At 33.3% G+C, this 16,855-nt stretch overlaps 1 protein-coding gene across 1 annotated transcript in view; it reads right to left on the bottom strand.

Annotated features, from left to right (window-relative positions):
- LOC140438617 (uncharacterized) overlaps positions 1-16,855 on the bottom strand; it is an 87,941-nt gene that overhangs the window by 60,399 nt on the left and 10,687 nt on the right. Inside the window, exons 4-7 of the mRNA XM_072528278.1 lie at positions 16,152-16,437; positions 14,968-15,324; positions 13,578-13,843; positions 1,170-1,340 (exon numbers count right to left, since the gene is read on the bottom strand). Coding sequence (XP_072384379.1) covers positions 1,170-1,340; positions 13,578-13,843; positions 14,968-15,324; positions 16,152-16,437 — 1,080 coding nt within the window. The remainder of the gene's footprint in view (positions 1-1,169; positions 1,341-13,577; positions 13,844-14,967; positions 15,325-16,151; positions 16,438-16,855) is intronic.

Raw genomic sequence — 16,855 nt, 5'->3', positions numbered from 1 at the left:
TTGATTGTTTAAATTAAATGTGTCTTGCAATAAGTCAAAACACCAAATGACTGGTTGACGCCTTAAATTTGATTCACAAAGTTTTACTTTTTTTATATTAAATTTTCTTCTTAGGTGACCGCGATTTGCACACTTTACCCTAGCTCTTCATTTATTACCTTTATAGATCTTTCAAACAATTTACTTTTATATTAAATCTCTAATCCCATATTATTTATATTTAAACATACGGAAAAATTTAATGGCTCTTTATGCTGCCTTTCACTTAAATACCTAATCATGGATAATATATCATTAGATTTTAAGTTTAATTAATATTTTGCATGTAAAACAAAGGTTTTTTAACCAAATTGTGCGTAGCTTTTGCAAATGTTTAAGAAAGTTATACCACATGTTTTTTCTATTTTAACAGGCAAAATTTTACTCATATGTTTTAAATTAAACTGGAATCACTAATAAAACATTTTAAAATTTTTATTTTGGACATCTTGATTATATAATAAATAGGTATACCAATTACACAAAATGTGTTCGTACTTTCTTTTAAGCTTTTTTATACAAATACCTACTTGGTAAAAATATATAAGTAGTCACAACAATAAAATATAAAAAAAATAACCCGAGACGTATATATCGTCATATCCCAGCGAAAAGTCACTAACTGACTTTGTGATTTTGTGAAAAAACCCAATAACTTCGCTGATCGAATGAAATTCTATATATTTCTATTCTAAAAGTCACTACTTGCTGAATGTTTTACTAAATGGCTATTTTTGTGTGTTAAAAAATCACTAACCCGTTAATATAGAAAATATTAAGCAGCTAAATACCCCCGCTAGGGGGTAGCGGGTAGGAACTCCTTTGGAGTCCCTTGGATTCTATTGGATAGTCCTATCAGGGAAAGTGAATCAATCCCTGCCCTCCGCAGATTCCAGGAGCTTCTTGACCCGGGAAGCTAGCACCTGCTAAGGGTCCCTTGTCCAGGGTCACGGATGAAGTCCAGAACGGCATCCAAGGCGACGAAGAATACTTTCGATACGGCGAAGATGGCGGAGCTGGCAACCCTTGATTTTAGGGATAGTATAAGATCACAAACTGTAGCGTCTGATCCAGAGTGGACGGCTACGAACAGCGTCTGATCCAGAATGGACGGCTGAATACACACTCACCAACACGTCTGGCCAGCGCGGTGTTTTAAGGCTAATAACCTCCCCAAAATGATGGCGAATTCTAAAACGATAGGAATAAGTCCCCAGGTGGGTAGATCATACAGTATTGGCAAGTCCCAATCCTTTATAAAAAAGGACAACTTCATGGAATCTGGGGGAAGCAAGAAATCGCTAAAAACAACAAACTTGAATATAGCAACACTCAATGTAAGGTCCTTAAACAGAGATGAAAAAATCTATGAGCTAGAAAAAGAAATAAAGGACCTAAAGTGGGACATAATTGGTCTCGCAGAGGTAAAAAGGAAAGGTGAGGAGCGCATAACATTGCAATCAGGTAACATCTTGTATTACAAAGGGCACAAAGAAGAAAGTATAAACGGCGTAAGATTTCTGGTTTCTAAGAAACATGCTAATAAAATAGAACAATATGTGGGAATCTCAGAAAGAATTGCAATGATTGTGATGAATATAAACGAGAAAATCACCCTAAAAATCATTCAAGTGTACGCCCCAACTTCAACACACCCCGATGAAGAGATAGATGAATTCTACGAGAAAATAATAGAAACCAACACGAACTATCACAGCACTTACACACTTATAATAGGAGATTTCAACGCTAAGATTGGACAACGACTAAATGAGAGAGGAGAAACCCTGGTTAACTTCCTACATAGCAACAAATATTTCGTAATGAACACATTTTATAAGAAAAAACCGCAAAGAAAGTGGACGTGGTTATCACCAGACGGAAAAACAAGGGACGAAATCGATTACATCATGTGTAACAAGAAAGGTATCGTAGAAGATGTAACAGTAATAAATAATGTCTCTCTGGGTAGTGATCACAGAATGGTTAGAGCTAAACTAAGGATTAAGTATAGCAAACGTAGAATTAACTTTAATAACACGATACAAATAGACACAGAAAAGCTAAAAGTAGATAAAGAAAAATATGCTAGCAAATTAAAAACCGCCCAAGCACTGAATCTAGAACAACTCAGCGTTAATAAAATTAACTCAGGTATAACAAAAGAACTATTGAATGCTAGCTCAGAAGTAGCAACCCCTCATAACAACAAAAAATCCAAAATAAGTGGAGAATCGAAGAATATGCTGAAACAACGAAAAGAGCTCCTGTCACTAAACAAAAGAAATACCACAGAATACAAAGAACTTAATCGAGCCATACGAAAACAGATAAAAGACGATATTAAAAAACATCAACAAGAACATGTAGAAAGAGTGATAGAGAAAAATCAAAGTCTGAAATATACCAAACCGAAATTAGGAAAGAAAAATATTATAACTATGAAAAATCAACAAGGCCAACTAGAAACAAGCAAAGCTCAGATATCAAACATAGTTGAAAACTTCTATACTGAATTATACCGCTCAAGAAACGATCCCCCCGACTCTTCAAAGCAAAATCTGAAAAGACAAATAACAAACGTAAATTCTGAAGTAATGCCCGAAATAAGCGAAGTAGAAATAGAAAATGCAATTAAAGAATTGAAAAAAAATAAAGCACCGGGTAGTGATGGAATTCTGGCAGAAATGTTGAAAGAAGGAGAAGAAGTCATCAGGTACCTAAAAATACTTTTTAATAAATGCCTATTTGAAGGAAACATACCAAGGGAATGGAATACTGCTAACACAATATTATTACACAAAAAAGGGGACAATACAGATCTGAAAAATTATCGTCCAATATCACTACTATCACAACTATATAAAACATTCAAAAAAATATTTACAAATAGATTGACAACAAAGTTCGATGTATATCAACCAGTAGAGCAAACCGGATTTAGAAAAGGGTTCAGTACATGTGACCATCTTTACACACTAAAGGTCCTAATAGAAAAAGTTAACGAATACAATTTACCAATCTGTTTAGCAGTTATAGACTACGAGAAAGCTTTTGACAGCATAGAATTATGGGCTATTGAGGAAGCACTGGTCAACAGCAGAATAGATTCTAGATATAGGATATTAATACATAATATATACCAACACGCTGAAATGGTAGTCACGATGGATAACGAAATGAAAACGAGGCCAATAAAAATCAACCGAGGAGTAAGACAGGGAGACACCATATCTCCAAAACTATTTACTGCCGCACTTAAAGACATCTTTAAATCACTAAATTGGGAAACGAAGGGACTGTCGATAAACGGAAAGTATTTAAACTATCTAAGATATGCAGATGACGTAGTACTAATAGCCGACAGCTGGAAAGAACTGAAGACGATGATCGATGAGCTTCATACGGAATCCATAAAAAAAGGACTGAAAATAAATCTGAGTAAAACTAAGCTAATGTCGAATAAAGATGATCAACCGACGATAACCATCCAAGGAACAAAAGTGGAACATGTAGAAGAATACATATATCTGGGTCAGAATATCAAGGTAAACAAAGAAAACCAAACTACCGAAATAAGTAGACGAGTAAGAATGGGATGGGCCGCATTTGGAAAACTCTCACACATACTGAAAGACAAAAAGATACCCCAAAACCTTCGAACCAAAGTGTTCGATTCTTGTATCCTTCCCGTTCTCACTTACGGAGCTCAAACCTGGACATTCACAAAAAAGAACATGGACAAGATTCGAAAAACTCAGCGAGCCATGGAACGACAGATGCTTGGTATCTCACTAATAGATCGGCAAACGAACGAAGCAATCCGGAACAAAACAAAAATAAAGGACGCCGCGAAACAAGCAGCTAAATTAAAATGGAAATGGGCTGGACACAACGAACGTCTCGAGGATGGTAGATGGAACAAAGAAGTCGGAAACTGGCGACCGTACGATGCGAAGAGACCAAGAGGAAGACCTCAAATGCGCTGGAGCGACGATATCAAAAGAGTCGCAGGACCAATGTGGAAACGCCTAGCACACAACAGGGATGAATGGCGAGAAATGGGAGAGGCCTTTATTCGACAATTCGGATAGAAAAAGGGCTAAAAAAAAACGTGACCTTTTCCAGAATAATAAACCACTGCTGAGTTTGATTTTACAGTTCACATTTCTCAGTTATTCATATGCAGTTAGTGAGTGAACACGTATTATTTCGATAAAAAAATATTGTTTGGATGAGTTCCGATGAGTTTGGAAGACGAATCCGTTAAAGGTAAGGACCGAGTTCAAAGTGATATCTCAAGAAAGTAGTAATGAGTCTATGCAGTATGAAGAATTACCTAATATAAAAGAAACAGGCGACATCTATAAGTGTGTTGGTAGTAATGATGAGAATACACCTCTAAAGAAAGTTTCCTCTGGATGTAAAAAAGCTGATCCCTCTAAATTATTCTAAATGATCAAAAAATCTTGTAAATTTAAATGTGGTCAAAATTTTACTAAAATAGATAGGATCCGAATTTTTAAAAAGTACTGGTCTCCTAATTACAAGAGACCGAAAGATTTTAAAAATGGTACAAACAAAATAACCGGCGAGACCTTTGGCAAATGTTTCAATTAATAAAAAAAGAAAGTTGAGCAGAGCATACTTTCTTATATAGATTTCTAATGAGATCTTTCTCCACTGTAATAATATTAATCAAATTCCTGTGAGTCATTTAAAGTACAGAAAAAATTTTTGCCAATGTTACAATTTTTCATTTTTCGTTCCAAACAAGGATCAGTGTATCCTCTGTAATAAACTTAGGGTCGCAAAACAAAAAGATTCTGTAACAACTGGATTAGAACAAAAATATACCCCACTTAGAAAGAAAAAGACAGGCCACAATTGCTAAAGAAAAGATCAGATTTGAAAATGACCCCACATTTATGTCTGCAACACTTGACAGAGTGTTCTTCAAATATTGTCTGGTAAAGAGTCCCTTTATATTACTGTCGTAAACTCTGCCTTTATAATTTCACTGTTTATGAGTAACAGTTTCCAAATAAAGCATATTACATGCTGTGGTCTGAGGTGAATGGTAGAAGAGGCAGCAATAACATTGGTACAACTTTAATGCTGCGCAATTCCAAAGAATATTAAAGAGTTTAAATTATTTTCAGACACTTGTAGGGATCAAGACCGCAAGCAGCACATCTCTGCGCTTCTGCTGTATTTGACCCAAACTACTCATACTGAAATCATAGAGCAGAAATACCTACAATCCGGACAGTCTTTCATGGAAGTTAATAGCATGCACAGTACCATTGAATGGGAAAAATGGCATGTTTCTGTTAATTCTTTTATGAAGTGAGTGTTTAACCATGTCAAATAGCTGCATTTTTCTGATATGTTGGATCTGAAAGATCTCTAAAAAGGTACAATTAAAAATCGTCTGAAAGATGAGAATGGTAACACAGTCAGATGGCTGTGTCACCATCTAACTCTGACAAATCAAGTCTTTGCGATAAAGAAAAGTCAATCCAGACATAATAAAATTTCGGTACAGTTACACAGAGCCCTACATTGTACTGAACGTACGCGGGGGAAGTCGGAAAATTGTGTGAATGAAATTATAAAAATCTTACAATCAACTGCCTATTAGTGACCAGAAAAAGATGAACGTAATAAAGTTATGTAAAAAAGAAATTATACCAGAGGAACTGCATGGATGGTATGCAGTTCCTCTCTCTCTACCAATAACCCAGAATATACTAGAGACAATAACCGAGTCAGCCGTTGAATATCACGAAGAAGAGGAACTTTTTTAATATTCTTTTTTATTATAACTTATTAGGATATATTATGTATTAAATATAATAATATGAAATAAGTATATTATTTGTAATAAATAATTATAACCAAAAGCTATTATTATTGTATATGCAAAATTGTGTATAGTACAAAAGTATTGTATCTTCAAAGTATTAGTAACTTTAGATTAATAAAAAATCTAAAAGCAGTAAATACACCTTAAACCCGTTTGTGATATAAAATTTTAAAAACCTGATTTATAGTGCAGATTTTATCTTTAACTTCAAATATCTCCATAACAATAAAATGTTAGTTTAGTGACTTCTCGCTGGCATAATATGATGATATTATAAGGTCAGAATGTTAATATAAAAACAGAAAAACTGTAGGGAACCACCCAAATAAATTAAAATTATGCGGTGTTTACGAAAATATGTTTACACTAACAGCAGATTTGATGCTGGCAAAAACAAACAATAACATGTATCAGACTATATCAACTAAAATTCTCCTACTCTAAAGCTAATCAATAAACATCCGTTTGGTACTTACCAACAATGGGAGCGTCATATATTTTCATTAATCCAAAGAAACAGTTAGTGTTGAACACTTCAGCTACAATAACATCAAATGTATTGTTCTCTTTTAAAAAGGTCTGAAATTTGTTTGAACCCATTCTTAAACAATTCATTTTTGCAAACCCAGCCTGAGCTATTGGTCTTTTATAATGATCAAGTCTCGTTCCGGAAAATGAAGTCATAGTTATAACGTCTCCTGATTTAAGAGAATCTGGAGCTATACTTATAGTTCTATAATAACCAGATTCGGAAATTTTACTATTCACTATCACTGTCACATTATGACCTCGTCTAGAAAGTTCTTCTGCCAAAGGTTTAAATACTAAAAAGTGGCTTGGTGCAAAAAATGTGATCATAAACAACACATTTAAACCGCCACATTTCGTTATAATTAGAAATGAACTTAAGATAAAAACTATGAACTTTATGTAATACATTTATGTCAGGAAGTTAAAATTATCGGTCCAGTATTTTCTTTCGTGTTAATAGCTGAATACAAAACAACTGATTGAAGATTTTTGTGAACGCTTGTTGTTATTGACCGTGAATAGATAGTATGGTGGATTAAATTACAGTAACCTATATGAAGGTGAAAATATATTTAAGTCAATTAATATTTTAACTTGAATCAAATGAAAGGCACATATCGAGCACAGTTTATTAATTAAATATTGCCAAAGTACTTTCGCTTCCTAAAGCATCTTCATTGGCAAGCATCACTTGGGTGATCAAGATCACACTATTTTTTTTTTGTGGTGATTATTTGTTACGTGCATCATTTAACCTAACCTAACCTACCTGCTGAGCTGCGCCAAAAATCCATTTTCAGAACAAGGAGTTTTTGTTTCGTTCTTTTAGTGAGTTGAAGGTTTTATATTCATAAAGTTCAACACTTTTAAAAATACTGTAATATAGCTGTATCTTTTCTGTTTAAAAAAAGTTTTTGTTTTGTTTTGAAATGTTATTTCATCTTAACCTCCAAATATCTATCTCTCTATCTATTTGGAACACGATGAAATTACCTATCTATCTTCTAAGGTAAAATTTATCTTTTCCAACACCTCCTTTTATTTCTGTATTATTGACTTTGTGATAAACTGCACACCTGTAAACCTTACAAAGATAGACGACTAAGAGAAAGACAACAGATGAGATGGGCGGAGATGGATGTCGCTAAGAAGAAAAAGAAGATAAACTGCAGATCTTTCCAGTCTTATGCGATGATTACTTGATCGTCCACGAAATGAAGCAAATGTTTTTTTGTCGATTATTGGTTTACCAATTCCAGAGCAAGCTCTCTTTGATTTTTTCAATGTTTTATTCAGGTAGATTTTAAAGAGTGTTAGAGAAAGACTGAAGCCCTACCGTAGTCACTTATTTCCCCTAAACTTCTCGACGAGCTGGTTGTTAATCTTTATTTATGATCGAAGATCATTGTAGAATTGTTGTATTGCGTTCACAAGTGTAATATTAATAGATAAACTTTCCATCACTTGCCATAGTCTACATAGGGTTCTTGTATCATTAGGTTTCAACAAGTCTACAAATAATAAATAAGTTGGTCTATCCCTAGCCATTATTTTTTTTATTTAGTTGGGTTAAGCTGTAAATGTGGTCAAGATAGTTTAACTTGAAATCATGCTTGCTATTCGAGCTCAAGTGATCCATATTCGTTTTCGATTGAGGTCTAGGGTTTTCACAACTTTTCCATGTAATTTACTGAGCGTGCTGGTAACTGAGATGCCGCGGTAGTTCTTGTAGTCTGTATTATCTGTGGTCTCTTTTTTAAGGATCGATATATTATTTCCGTTTAAGGATCTACTAAAAAGTTTTGTCAGATTATTAACAAGCGTTGGTGTTGTATTTTTCAGAAGTTTATCAGGGACTTATTCTGTTTTTTTATGTTTGGCAGTTTGGCCATATCCGATAGTAATTTATGGTATCTGAATTTAGTGTCTTTTGGGTCTTTTATTCTTTTAAAAATTCTTTGTTAATTGAGATATGTGTTTTTATGGGATATAAAAATAGTGCTAATACAGACAGAAGATTATAACAACATAAACTCTGCTTGGAAAAATATAAAATTAACTTGACAAGCGTATCGAATAAAATACTGTGATACAAATAGTGAACAGAAAAAAATTGTACGAAAAAACGACAGCGGACAGTTAATTTCATAATGACAAAGATATTCTAAAAACCTGGAAGGAATACTTCTATTACCTATTAAACGACAAATCTAGAAGAAATTTATCAAACATAATTGCATACAGCGAAAATAGAAGACCAATACCCGATATACAAAGAAGTAATGAGCGATGATTTAGATAGACCATGTTTTTACCTTGTCTGGGCTTTTGCCTCTTCAATGAAAGGTGCTCCATTTTTTTTATGCGGTTATTATTATTTAATATGCGTATGGTGACTTTAGTGATAGAGTGCTAGAAAGTTGGGGTTCAGAAGGTGGCGTATTGTGATGATGAGCACACAAGAAGAATTTTTTGTAATCCAGACAAACCAAGGGGAGGTACTTCAAGGTGTTGCCAGCTATATTAGGAACGGCTCTTAATTGGCGTTTTTGGCTTGCAGCTGTTAGCTGCGATATTTTAGGGGGATTGATTCTACTATATTAAAATACTTATCAGGAAGTTCGTTTGCAGTATTATAAAGAAGGAAGGAGGGAATGGAACATCTTTTGGCAATGGCAAGGTGTTTTAAGTATTTGTTTGGCACGATTGTTTGAGCCAGTTATAGAACTGGACTACATATCTCCTGCTAAGGGTAAGGATTCTATTCTTAATTGATGTTATGTTAGCTGCTTGTTGGATGAGTGCTGACGGATAATCTCTGCTCTTCCTCATGCAAAATCTCAGTATTTTTCTTTCTGTGGCCATTAGGAAACAAAAAAAATGTAATAACAACCGGAGAATAACGCTCCTAAATATTACCGTAAAATCCTTGCAAACATCTTGCTAGAAAAAAACAAAACATACACAGAAGAAATCGTTTGGGATTATCAATGCGAATAGATATTCACAATAAAACAGATCATGAAAAAATTTTGGAGGTTTAGTCGTGAGCTTTATCAGATGTTCATAAATTTTAAGTAGGCATATGATAGAGTATGCAGGGTTAGACTGTGGAGAGAGACGCAAGAACTTGGCTTTCAAAAAAAAAAAATAGTCAATTTGATATGGATGTGTCTGAAAGAGTTATAATGTAAGGTGATAGTTGTGCAAAAGACTCGAAGCCATCTGAAATAGACAAAGGAGTAACAGAGGGAGGCGTACGGTTACCACAGCTCTTTAACAATGCTCTGGAACACATAACCAGAAGTGCAGGAATCGAAAAACCGACTACACTGTCTTTTATTTCTTGTCTTGTGTGACCGAATATCACTGTTACATAAAAAAGTTCTTTGATTCTTATGAATTAGTATCAATAATTCCAAAATGTAAATTCCATACACTGCTAATATATGTAAATCCCTAAATAGGCTTTTACAACACCAACCGTACGGAACACCTGCAATACATGTCACAATACGCTTTTGGGCCTTGAAAAAGTCCTTTATACTAGAAAATAAACAAGAAGAAGATGTTGCATACTAAGTATTTTACCCAAATTTCTCAAATAATAACACTTACAGTTGAGTTTTTTTTTGAGAGAAAACAGCCTTGTTTAAGACCCTTGCTGATTTGGAATGATTTTATTGGCTGTTTTCAATTTTTACCCTTGCCTTAGAATTGGCATACATTTGTTTCGTTGTTAGTATTAAACTTATGTTTATATTTGTTTTATCTAATGCTTCCCATAGTTTATTTTGTGGGATATTGTCATATGCCTTTCTCAAGTCTTCATACAGTAAATGTACGTCCCGGTTAATGGTAATTGTTTTTTTTTAATAATCTGTGCAAGGCAGAATAAATGGTTAATAGTTGATCTACCTCGCCTGAATCCCGCTTGTTCTTCGGCTTCTATATCGTCGTATTAATTTTCTCTTCTACCTTTAATCACTTTTCTGTAAATTCTACAAACTGAATTTGTCACAGCGATGCCGCTATAGTTGTCACCGTCGTTTCTTTTGCCTTTCTTGGCAAATGATGGTAGATATGAATGATGTCTTCTATTCTTCTGGGATTTGGGCTAGGCTTTCATATAATTTTTGCTGTGCCGCATTTTATTAGTTTGGCAGGTATGTTTCCTATACCAGGTTCCTTTTTATTTTTTAACGATTTAAATATCTCCTCTACTTCGTTGGATGTCATTCGAAAAGGTGAGGCGCCTGTATTTAAATTATGGGTTTGGTTGTTATATTTGGAGTCTGCTACCATACTATTTAATAAAAATATAACAATATAGAAACAAAAAATGTAAAACTGAGATAAAATTGTTTGTTAGTATTTAGTCTCGTAGCACAGAAAAATACAAATATTGTTTTTAGATATGAGATTATTTTTATGTTTATTAACAAATAATTTAAAATTTATTTAACTTCACTGTTCCAAAAATAGGTCATAATATCATAGTATACCAGATTATGGTTAACAATGTGTAACCAATAAATTTTAAAACATTAAATATTATCACACCTAAGATTTAAAACTCGTTTGAATGAAATTAATCGCTGTATAATACTTAAACATGATTATTTGACCTTGACCTAAAGATGTATGGAATTGATTTTAGTATGGACGCTTTTAGTGGAAAACTTTTACGGAATCGACGTAAATAATTTTTAGTATAATTTTGAAAACGTTTTTTTTTTAATATATATAATATATATTTTTAAATGTATATATAATATATATTTATATATTATATATACGTATATATATATATATATATATATATATATATATATATATATATATATATATATATATATATATATATATATAATATATAATATTTTATACGTATTAAAAAAATGTTTTCAAAATTATACTAAAAATTTCAGAGAAGCATTTATTAGATTAGGACATTTTTATATTAATTACTTTTAAGATGTATTAGCAGCAATTTTTATTTACTAAACTAATTTTATTTGCAGCTCTTGATAATAATTGTAAACACAATTGAAAGCTTGAGATAAAAAATAGTTAACCAATAGCCCTTTTATTGACTCCAACCCATCCAAAACAGTTAAACATATATATAGAGGTATAGAAATGAGGGTGTTTTTTTAGAGGTATAGAAATGTAAGTTAACAACACTTTTTTAACTGGCGGCTGACAGCTGTCGAGTGATTTACGTTTAGTTAGTTTGGTTTGGCATTTCAGCTTAAATAGACTAACGACTGAACAACGCTTTCAAATTGTGCAAATTTATTTTAAAAATCATGGTTCAAAATCAACGTCCATTTTGTTGTCAGCATAATCGTCCATCAGAGCAATTAATTCGATTAACCATGGAACATTTTCACACCACGTGTACTCTAAATGATAATACGCATCAGCAGAGACGTCGCACACTGCGTACAGAAGAAGTTGTTGCTGATGTAGAGCGTAGTATAGGGGAAGACCCGAGTCATCGTGAACAGCAGTTGAATATGTGTCCATCCACTTTATGGAAGATTTTGCGAAAAGATCTTAGTTTTCTTGCTTTTAAAATCCAACTCGTGAAAGAATTAAAGCTACACGATCACCTAGCAAGACGTAGATTCTGTGGATGGGTCCAAAACGAAATTGCTGTTGATCCTGATTTTCGTAAGCGAATTTTGTTTAGCGATGAAACTCACTTTCAGTTGAATGGCTAAGTTTATATTGAGACATCAATACATCCAGAAAAACTGACTGTTTGGTGGGCTTTATGGGCTAGTGGAATCATTGGTCCGTACTTCTTTAAAAACAATGTTGATCAGAAGGTTACAGTCAATGGTGACTGCTATAGAGCCATGATTACTGACTTTTTTATTCCTTGTTTAAACAGGATGATGTGCAGGAGCTGTGGCTTTAACAAGACAGCGCAATATGTCACACAGCTCGTGCCACAATTGTTTTATTGAAAGAAACGTTTGGTAACCACATAGTTTTACGTTTCGGGCCAGACTATTTTCTGTCGGGATATGTGAAGTCGCTAGTCTACGCCAATAAGCCTGAAACGTTTGACCGCCTAAAGGATAACATTCGCCGCGTTATTGCCCATATACATCCACAGATGTTAGTCATTGAAAAATTGGACCTCTAGATTAGACTACATCAGAGCCAGCCGTGGGTCATACGCCAGATGTCATATTTAAATTATCATGCCAAAAGATCATCTTTTAAGTAAAGTTAATTTCACGTAAATTTAAAAAATCGTCTTTGTTTTATTCCAATTTAAAGTTTTATATCTCTAAAAAAAAACACCCATTACCATCGTCAGAGATAGCTAAAATGTTATTGGATGAGTTACATGTTGAACTGTAATCAAATAGTAAAACCTACGAAAGTGATATTATAGCCATAATGGTGAAATTTCTCTATGTAAAAAGTCCTTTGATAAACAAATTTTGTTCCGTTTGGTTATGTAAATGATATTAAAAATTTTTTAAAATATTTTTTTAAAAATTAAATTACAAATTACTTTTCCAAACACTGTAAAAATCATAATTTAATATTAAACACTTGTGACTACAACAATAGGTACAACGTGTATATTTTTTGTAGTATGTTTTTTTTTAGGTTCCAAAATGGGTGCCGAAAGTGCCTTCCCGAGAACAAACATACCCAACATCCCAACAAACATAATGAAAACATGTTGGGAAGTTTCCAGAAATAAATAGTAAGGCTTATATATGGAGCAGTGAATGTCAATAGAGTGTGGAGAATCTAATATAACTTCGAACTTTATAGAATATACCAGGAACCAGATATCGTAAAACATATTAAGATAGGATGCCTGTAGTACTAAGAAGTACAACAATCCAAAAAGTGCTTAAAGCTCGCACATGTCCGTAGGTGATGTATCTCTTTCACGAGAATAATTTGCTGCAGTTGAAGCAATATGCTGATTTGCATATTCGACAGTAATTTTTAACATATATTGTTATACTTATAAGTATTTTGATATTTCAAGTCGATCTTTTAATATTTCAGTTGAAATCCACTGAATTGAAGTGCAAGTGAATTGAAATCCAATTTTAGTTGAAGTGTTCGGACCAGATGAGAATTTAAATAAATTTACAGATCTGGTTTTAACAATATTTGATAGTGCGTCTTTTTTCTGCTTAGTAGATTTGTTTTTTCCAAAAAAAATGCTTCTGTGACCGGAGATGCTTCCACTTCAACATCAGAAATATCGTGTTTGCTCTCTGAATTATCACTTTTTTCTTCTATATAGTCTTCTTCTTGGTCATCATCATCATAAAAAGATTCTTCTTCCTCATCATCTAATAATGCTTCCTTAATCAACTTTTGAAGGCGGTTCTGTTCTGATTCGTAAGACGCCAACTGGGAAAAATAAACTTAGTCAAATATAGCGTTACATTCTAATTCATTGCAAAGATTATTTGTGTATAAAAAGAATTGATTTTAATTGTAAGATTATGCAGAAAAAAAAACTTTACTCATGAATATTATGGGAATATGTGCTCCCCTATTAACTAGAATAACATAAGTTAAAAAAATATGATCTTACCTTTTGTTAATTAAATTAATACACCGATAAATATAAACCTATGTCAGTTATACCAGTACATGCGCGCGGACTCTCAATGCACATTTGCTTATAATTTGGAAACAAGTGAACATACTAACTTCTCAGTCTAGCTAGACTAACATACAGTAGCCGAGTGACTGAAGACTTACAAAGCGGCTACAGAAAATAGTAGCAGGTAAGCGAGAATTAATCAAACGCGGACTGTCTCTATCCTCGCGCTTGTACTGGAAGAATAAATACCGTCAAGGGCTTGTTAGACATTATTTGTTACAGTTTTTACAATTGATTCAGCCATAACTTCATTTGTTACCGCATCAGGCTCGGCTGTCTCGGGGGCATTTTCATCTTGAGTTGAGTCAGGCCATAATTCATTCTACGCTCTTTTCAGCGTTACTTCTGAAACATCAGCCCAAGCATCCACAAGATTGTCGACTACGTGTTTTAAATTGTATGCTTTGCAGTATTCTGGCGCAGAATATTCCTCTTCCATAACTAGGTTTTGAATCAATTTTTTTCTGTACCTATTTTTAGATGTTTCAATGACCTATTGATCCATTGGCTGTATCAATGATGTTGTATTCGCAGGCAGAAAAACACGTGATATTTTCATCGTCACTTCGTAGCATACCGGCTTCAGGATGGGCAGGCGCATTGTCCAAAATGAGAATAGCCTTTGGTGGCAAATTTTTTGCTTGCAAGTATTGTCGAACACCCGATATAAAAATCTAAAAAAAAGAAGAAAAATAGATAAACAAATTTTGGTTTGTAGTACATACCTTTTTGAACCAGTCAGCGAATATTTCCTGGGATATCTATGCATCATTGTGTGCATAGTAGTTAACGGAAAGCGCGTTAATATTTATACCCTTGAAACAACGTGTTTTTTTTGCTGTATCAATAGTGTTTTTCCACAAACCTGTGATTTTTTTTGAAATCCGGGTGCATGTTTTTCAGACAGTGCAGCGAGTGTTTTCGTTGGCAATGCTTTGTAGTTTAAACTAGTTTCATCCGCATTGAACACTTGATCGCGTGTCAAACCATATTCATCAATCATAGCTTGAAACTTTCTTTTATATTCGTCAACGACTTCAATACTTGCGGCGCTCAATTTTACGCCTTCGTTTTTCAGTTTCCGTATACCGTGGCGATTTTTGAACTTTTCCAACCAACCGCTGCTTCCTTTGAATGAAGGATCGCCATTCAATTTCATGTTGAGAAACAACGCTTTTTCGGCAACAATTGGTTCAGACAAAGGGACACCTTCGCTTCTTTTCTGAACGAACCACAAATACAGAGCCGTGACGAGTGATTCATTTGTGGCTTTTTTCATTTTATTACGATGTTTCACCCGACCATCTAACGATTTTATTTGCGAAGCATACTTTTCAACTCCTTCAGCATTTTTTTAAAATCATTGATTGTTGTTCTCGGAACATCATACTTTTTGCTCAATGCAACAACAGAAACACCTTTCTTTAGTTCTGCAATAATTTCTATTTTTTTTTTCAATTGACAAAATAACACGTTTTTTTTTATGCTCAAGATGTGAAAGGCTCCATTTTTCAAAATTTTGATCAAACGACGAACAATCAATGTTCGAATTTAAATCAAACTGGATTATGGTGACACACAGATATTGACTCTACTAATAATTGTTGTGCTGGGCGTTTTTATTTTCGGCTTGAGATTCTAAAAATAGAACTCCAAAAGCTCATTATCTATTTAAATTGAAATTTAATCCAGAACCCTGCATAAGAACAAAAATTCTTTACATAGAAAAATGAGGTGGTGGCATAACTGCACGTGTACATTTCAACGAATTTCGTTTGGCTTATCGCAATGCTCAAACAAAATGACTAAGTTTTTACTTATGTAGTCAATATAACCGTTGATTGAATAACCCAAATAAAACTTATATGGACCCTGGCGGTTAATATAGAGACGGATAATCGAGGTTCTACTGTATAGAGGCAATGAGACTAAACCTCTCTTAAGTAGGTATGCGATATATATTTAGAAATAAAAAAAATGGTTTAAAGACATATTTAATTCATAAACAATAAAATACCAGCAATACAATATAAATATAAACGCATTTTATTCAGTCTTATCTTCTTTTTTATTTCTTCCTAATGAGAAAATAAATTTACAAATACATTTAGTAGAAAATGCTAATAGATACAAAAAACCAAAGAATATTAAAAACAACATAAAAAAGACGTCCAGTAAATAATACTGATAAAATGGCATATCGACAGCTGCCGTCTTCATATGGGGAGCTCCTTTGTGTCTTATAACATATTCCACCCAATAGATTGCTGTATCTAGGGGGGACAATGGTCGATCTCGAAACCGACTAGAAAGTTGCTCCATATTTTCCTTTATCCTGAAAAAAAAAAAATTAACTATTTGTTTTTGTTATTATGAGTATATTATGTTAAATTACCAAATCTAAAGCTAAATTAATTGTCACAAATTTTTCCTAATGGTCATCATTAGTTAGTTATACGTTCAGTATATAATATGCATCATGAGCCTGTTCTATTAACATAGATAACTAGTGGAAGTTGCACCCAATTTTGAATCTTTATTTGTGTTTGTATTTCACGATTAATCCGGTCGTTAGCACCAATATAATTGTCTTACAATAATTGTCTATGGCACACTAGTTTACGGTATTATATTTTTTGCATGATTGTTTACATTTATTTGTATGGTGTATCATACTTTTGTTCACTTTGTATATCAGAAAAATTCCCTTAGTTTTATTTTACATTTTGTATTGCATCTTAAATTTCTCTTAC

This window comes from Diabrotica undecimpunctata, chromosome 4, assembly GCF_040954645.1.
Source record: "Diabrotica undecimpunctata isolate CICGRU chromosome 4, icDiaUnde3, whole genome shotgun sequence".
NCBI lineage: Eukaryota > Metazoa > Arthropoda > Insecta > Coleoptera > Chrysomelidae > Diabrotica > Diabrotica undecimpunctata.
Note: the sequence above shows the minus strand (reverse complement) of the source record. Positions and strands in the feature narration are given on the sequence as shown.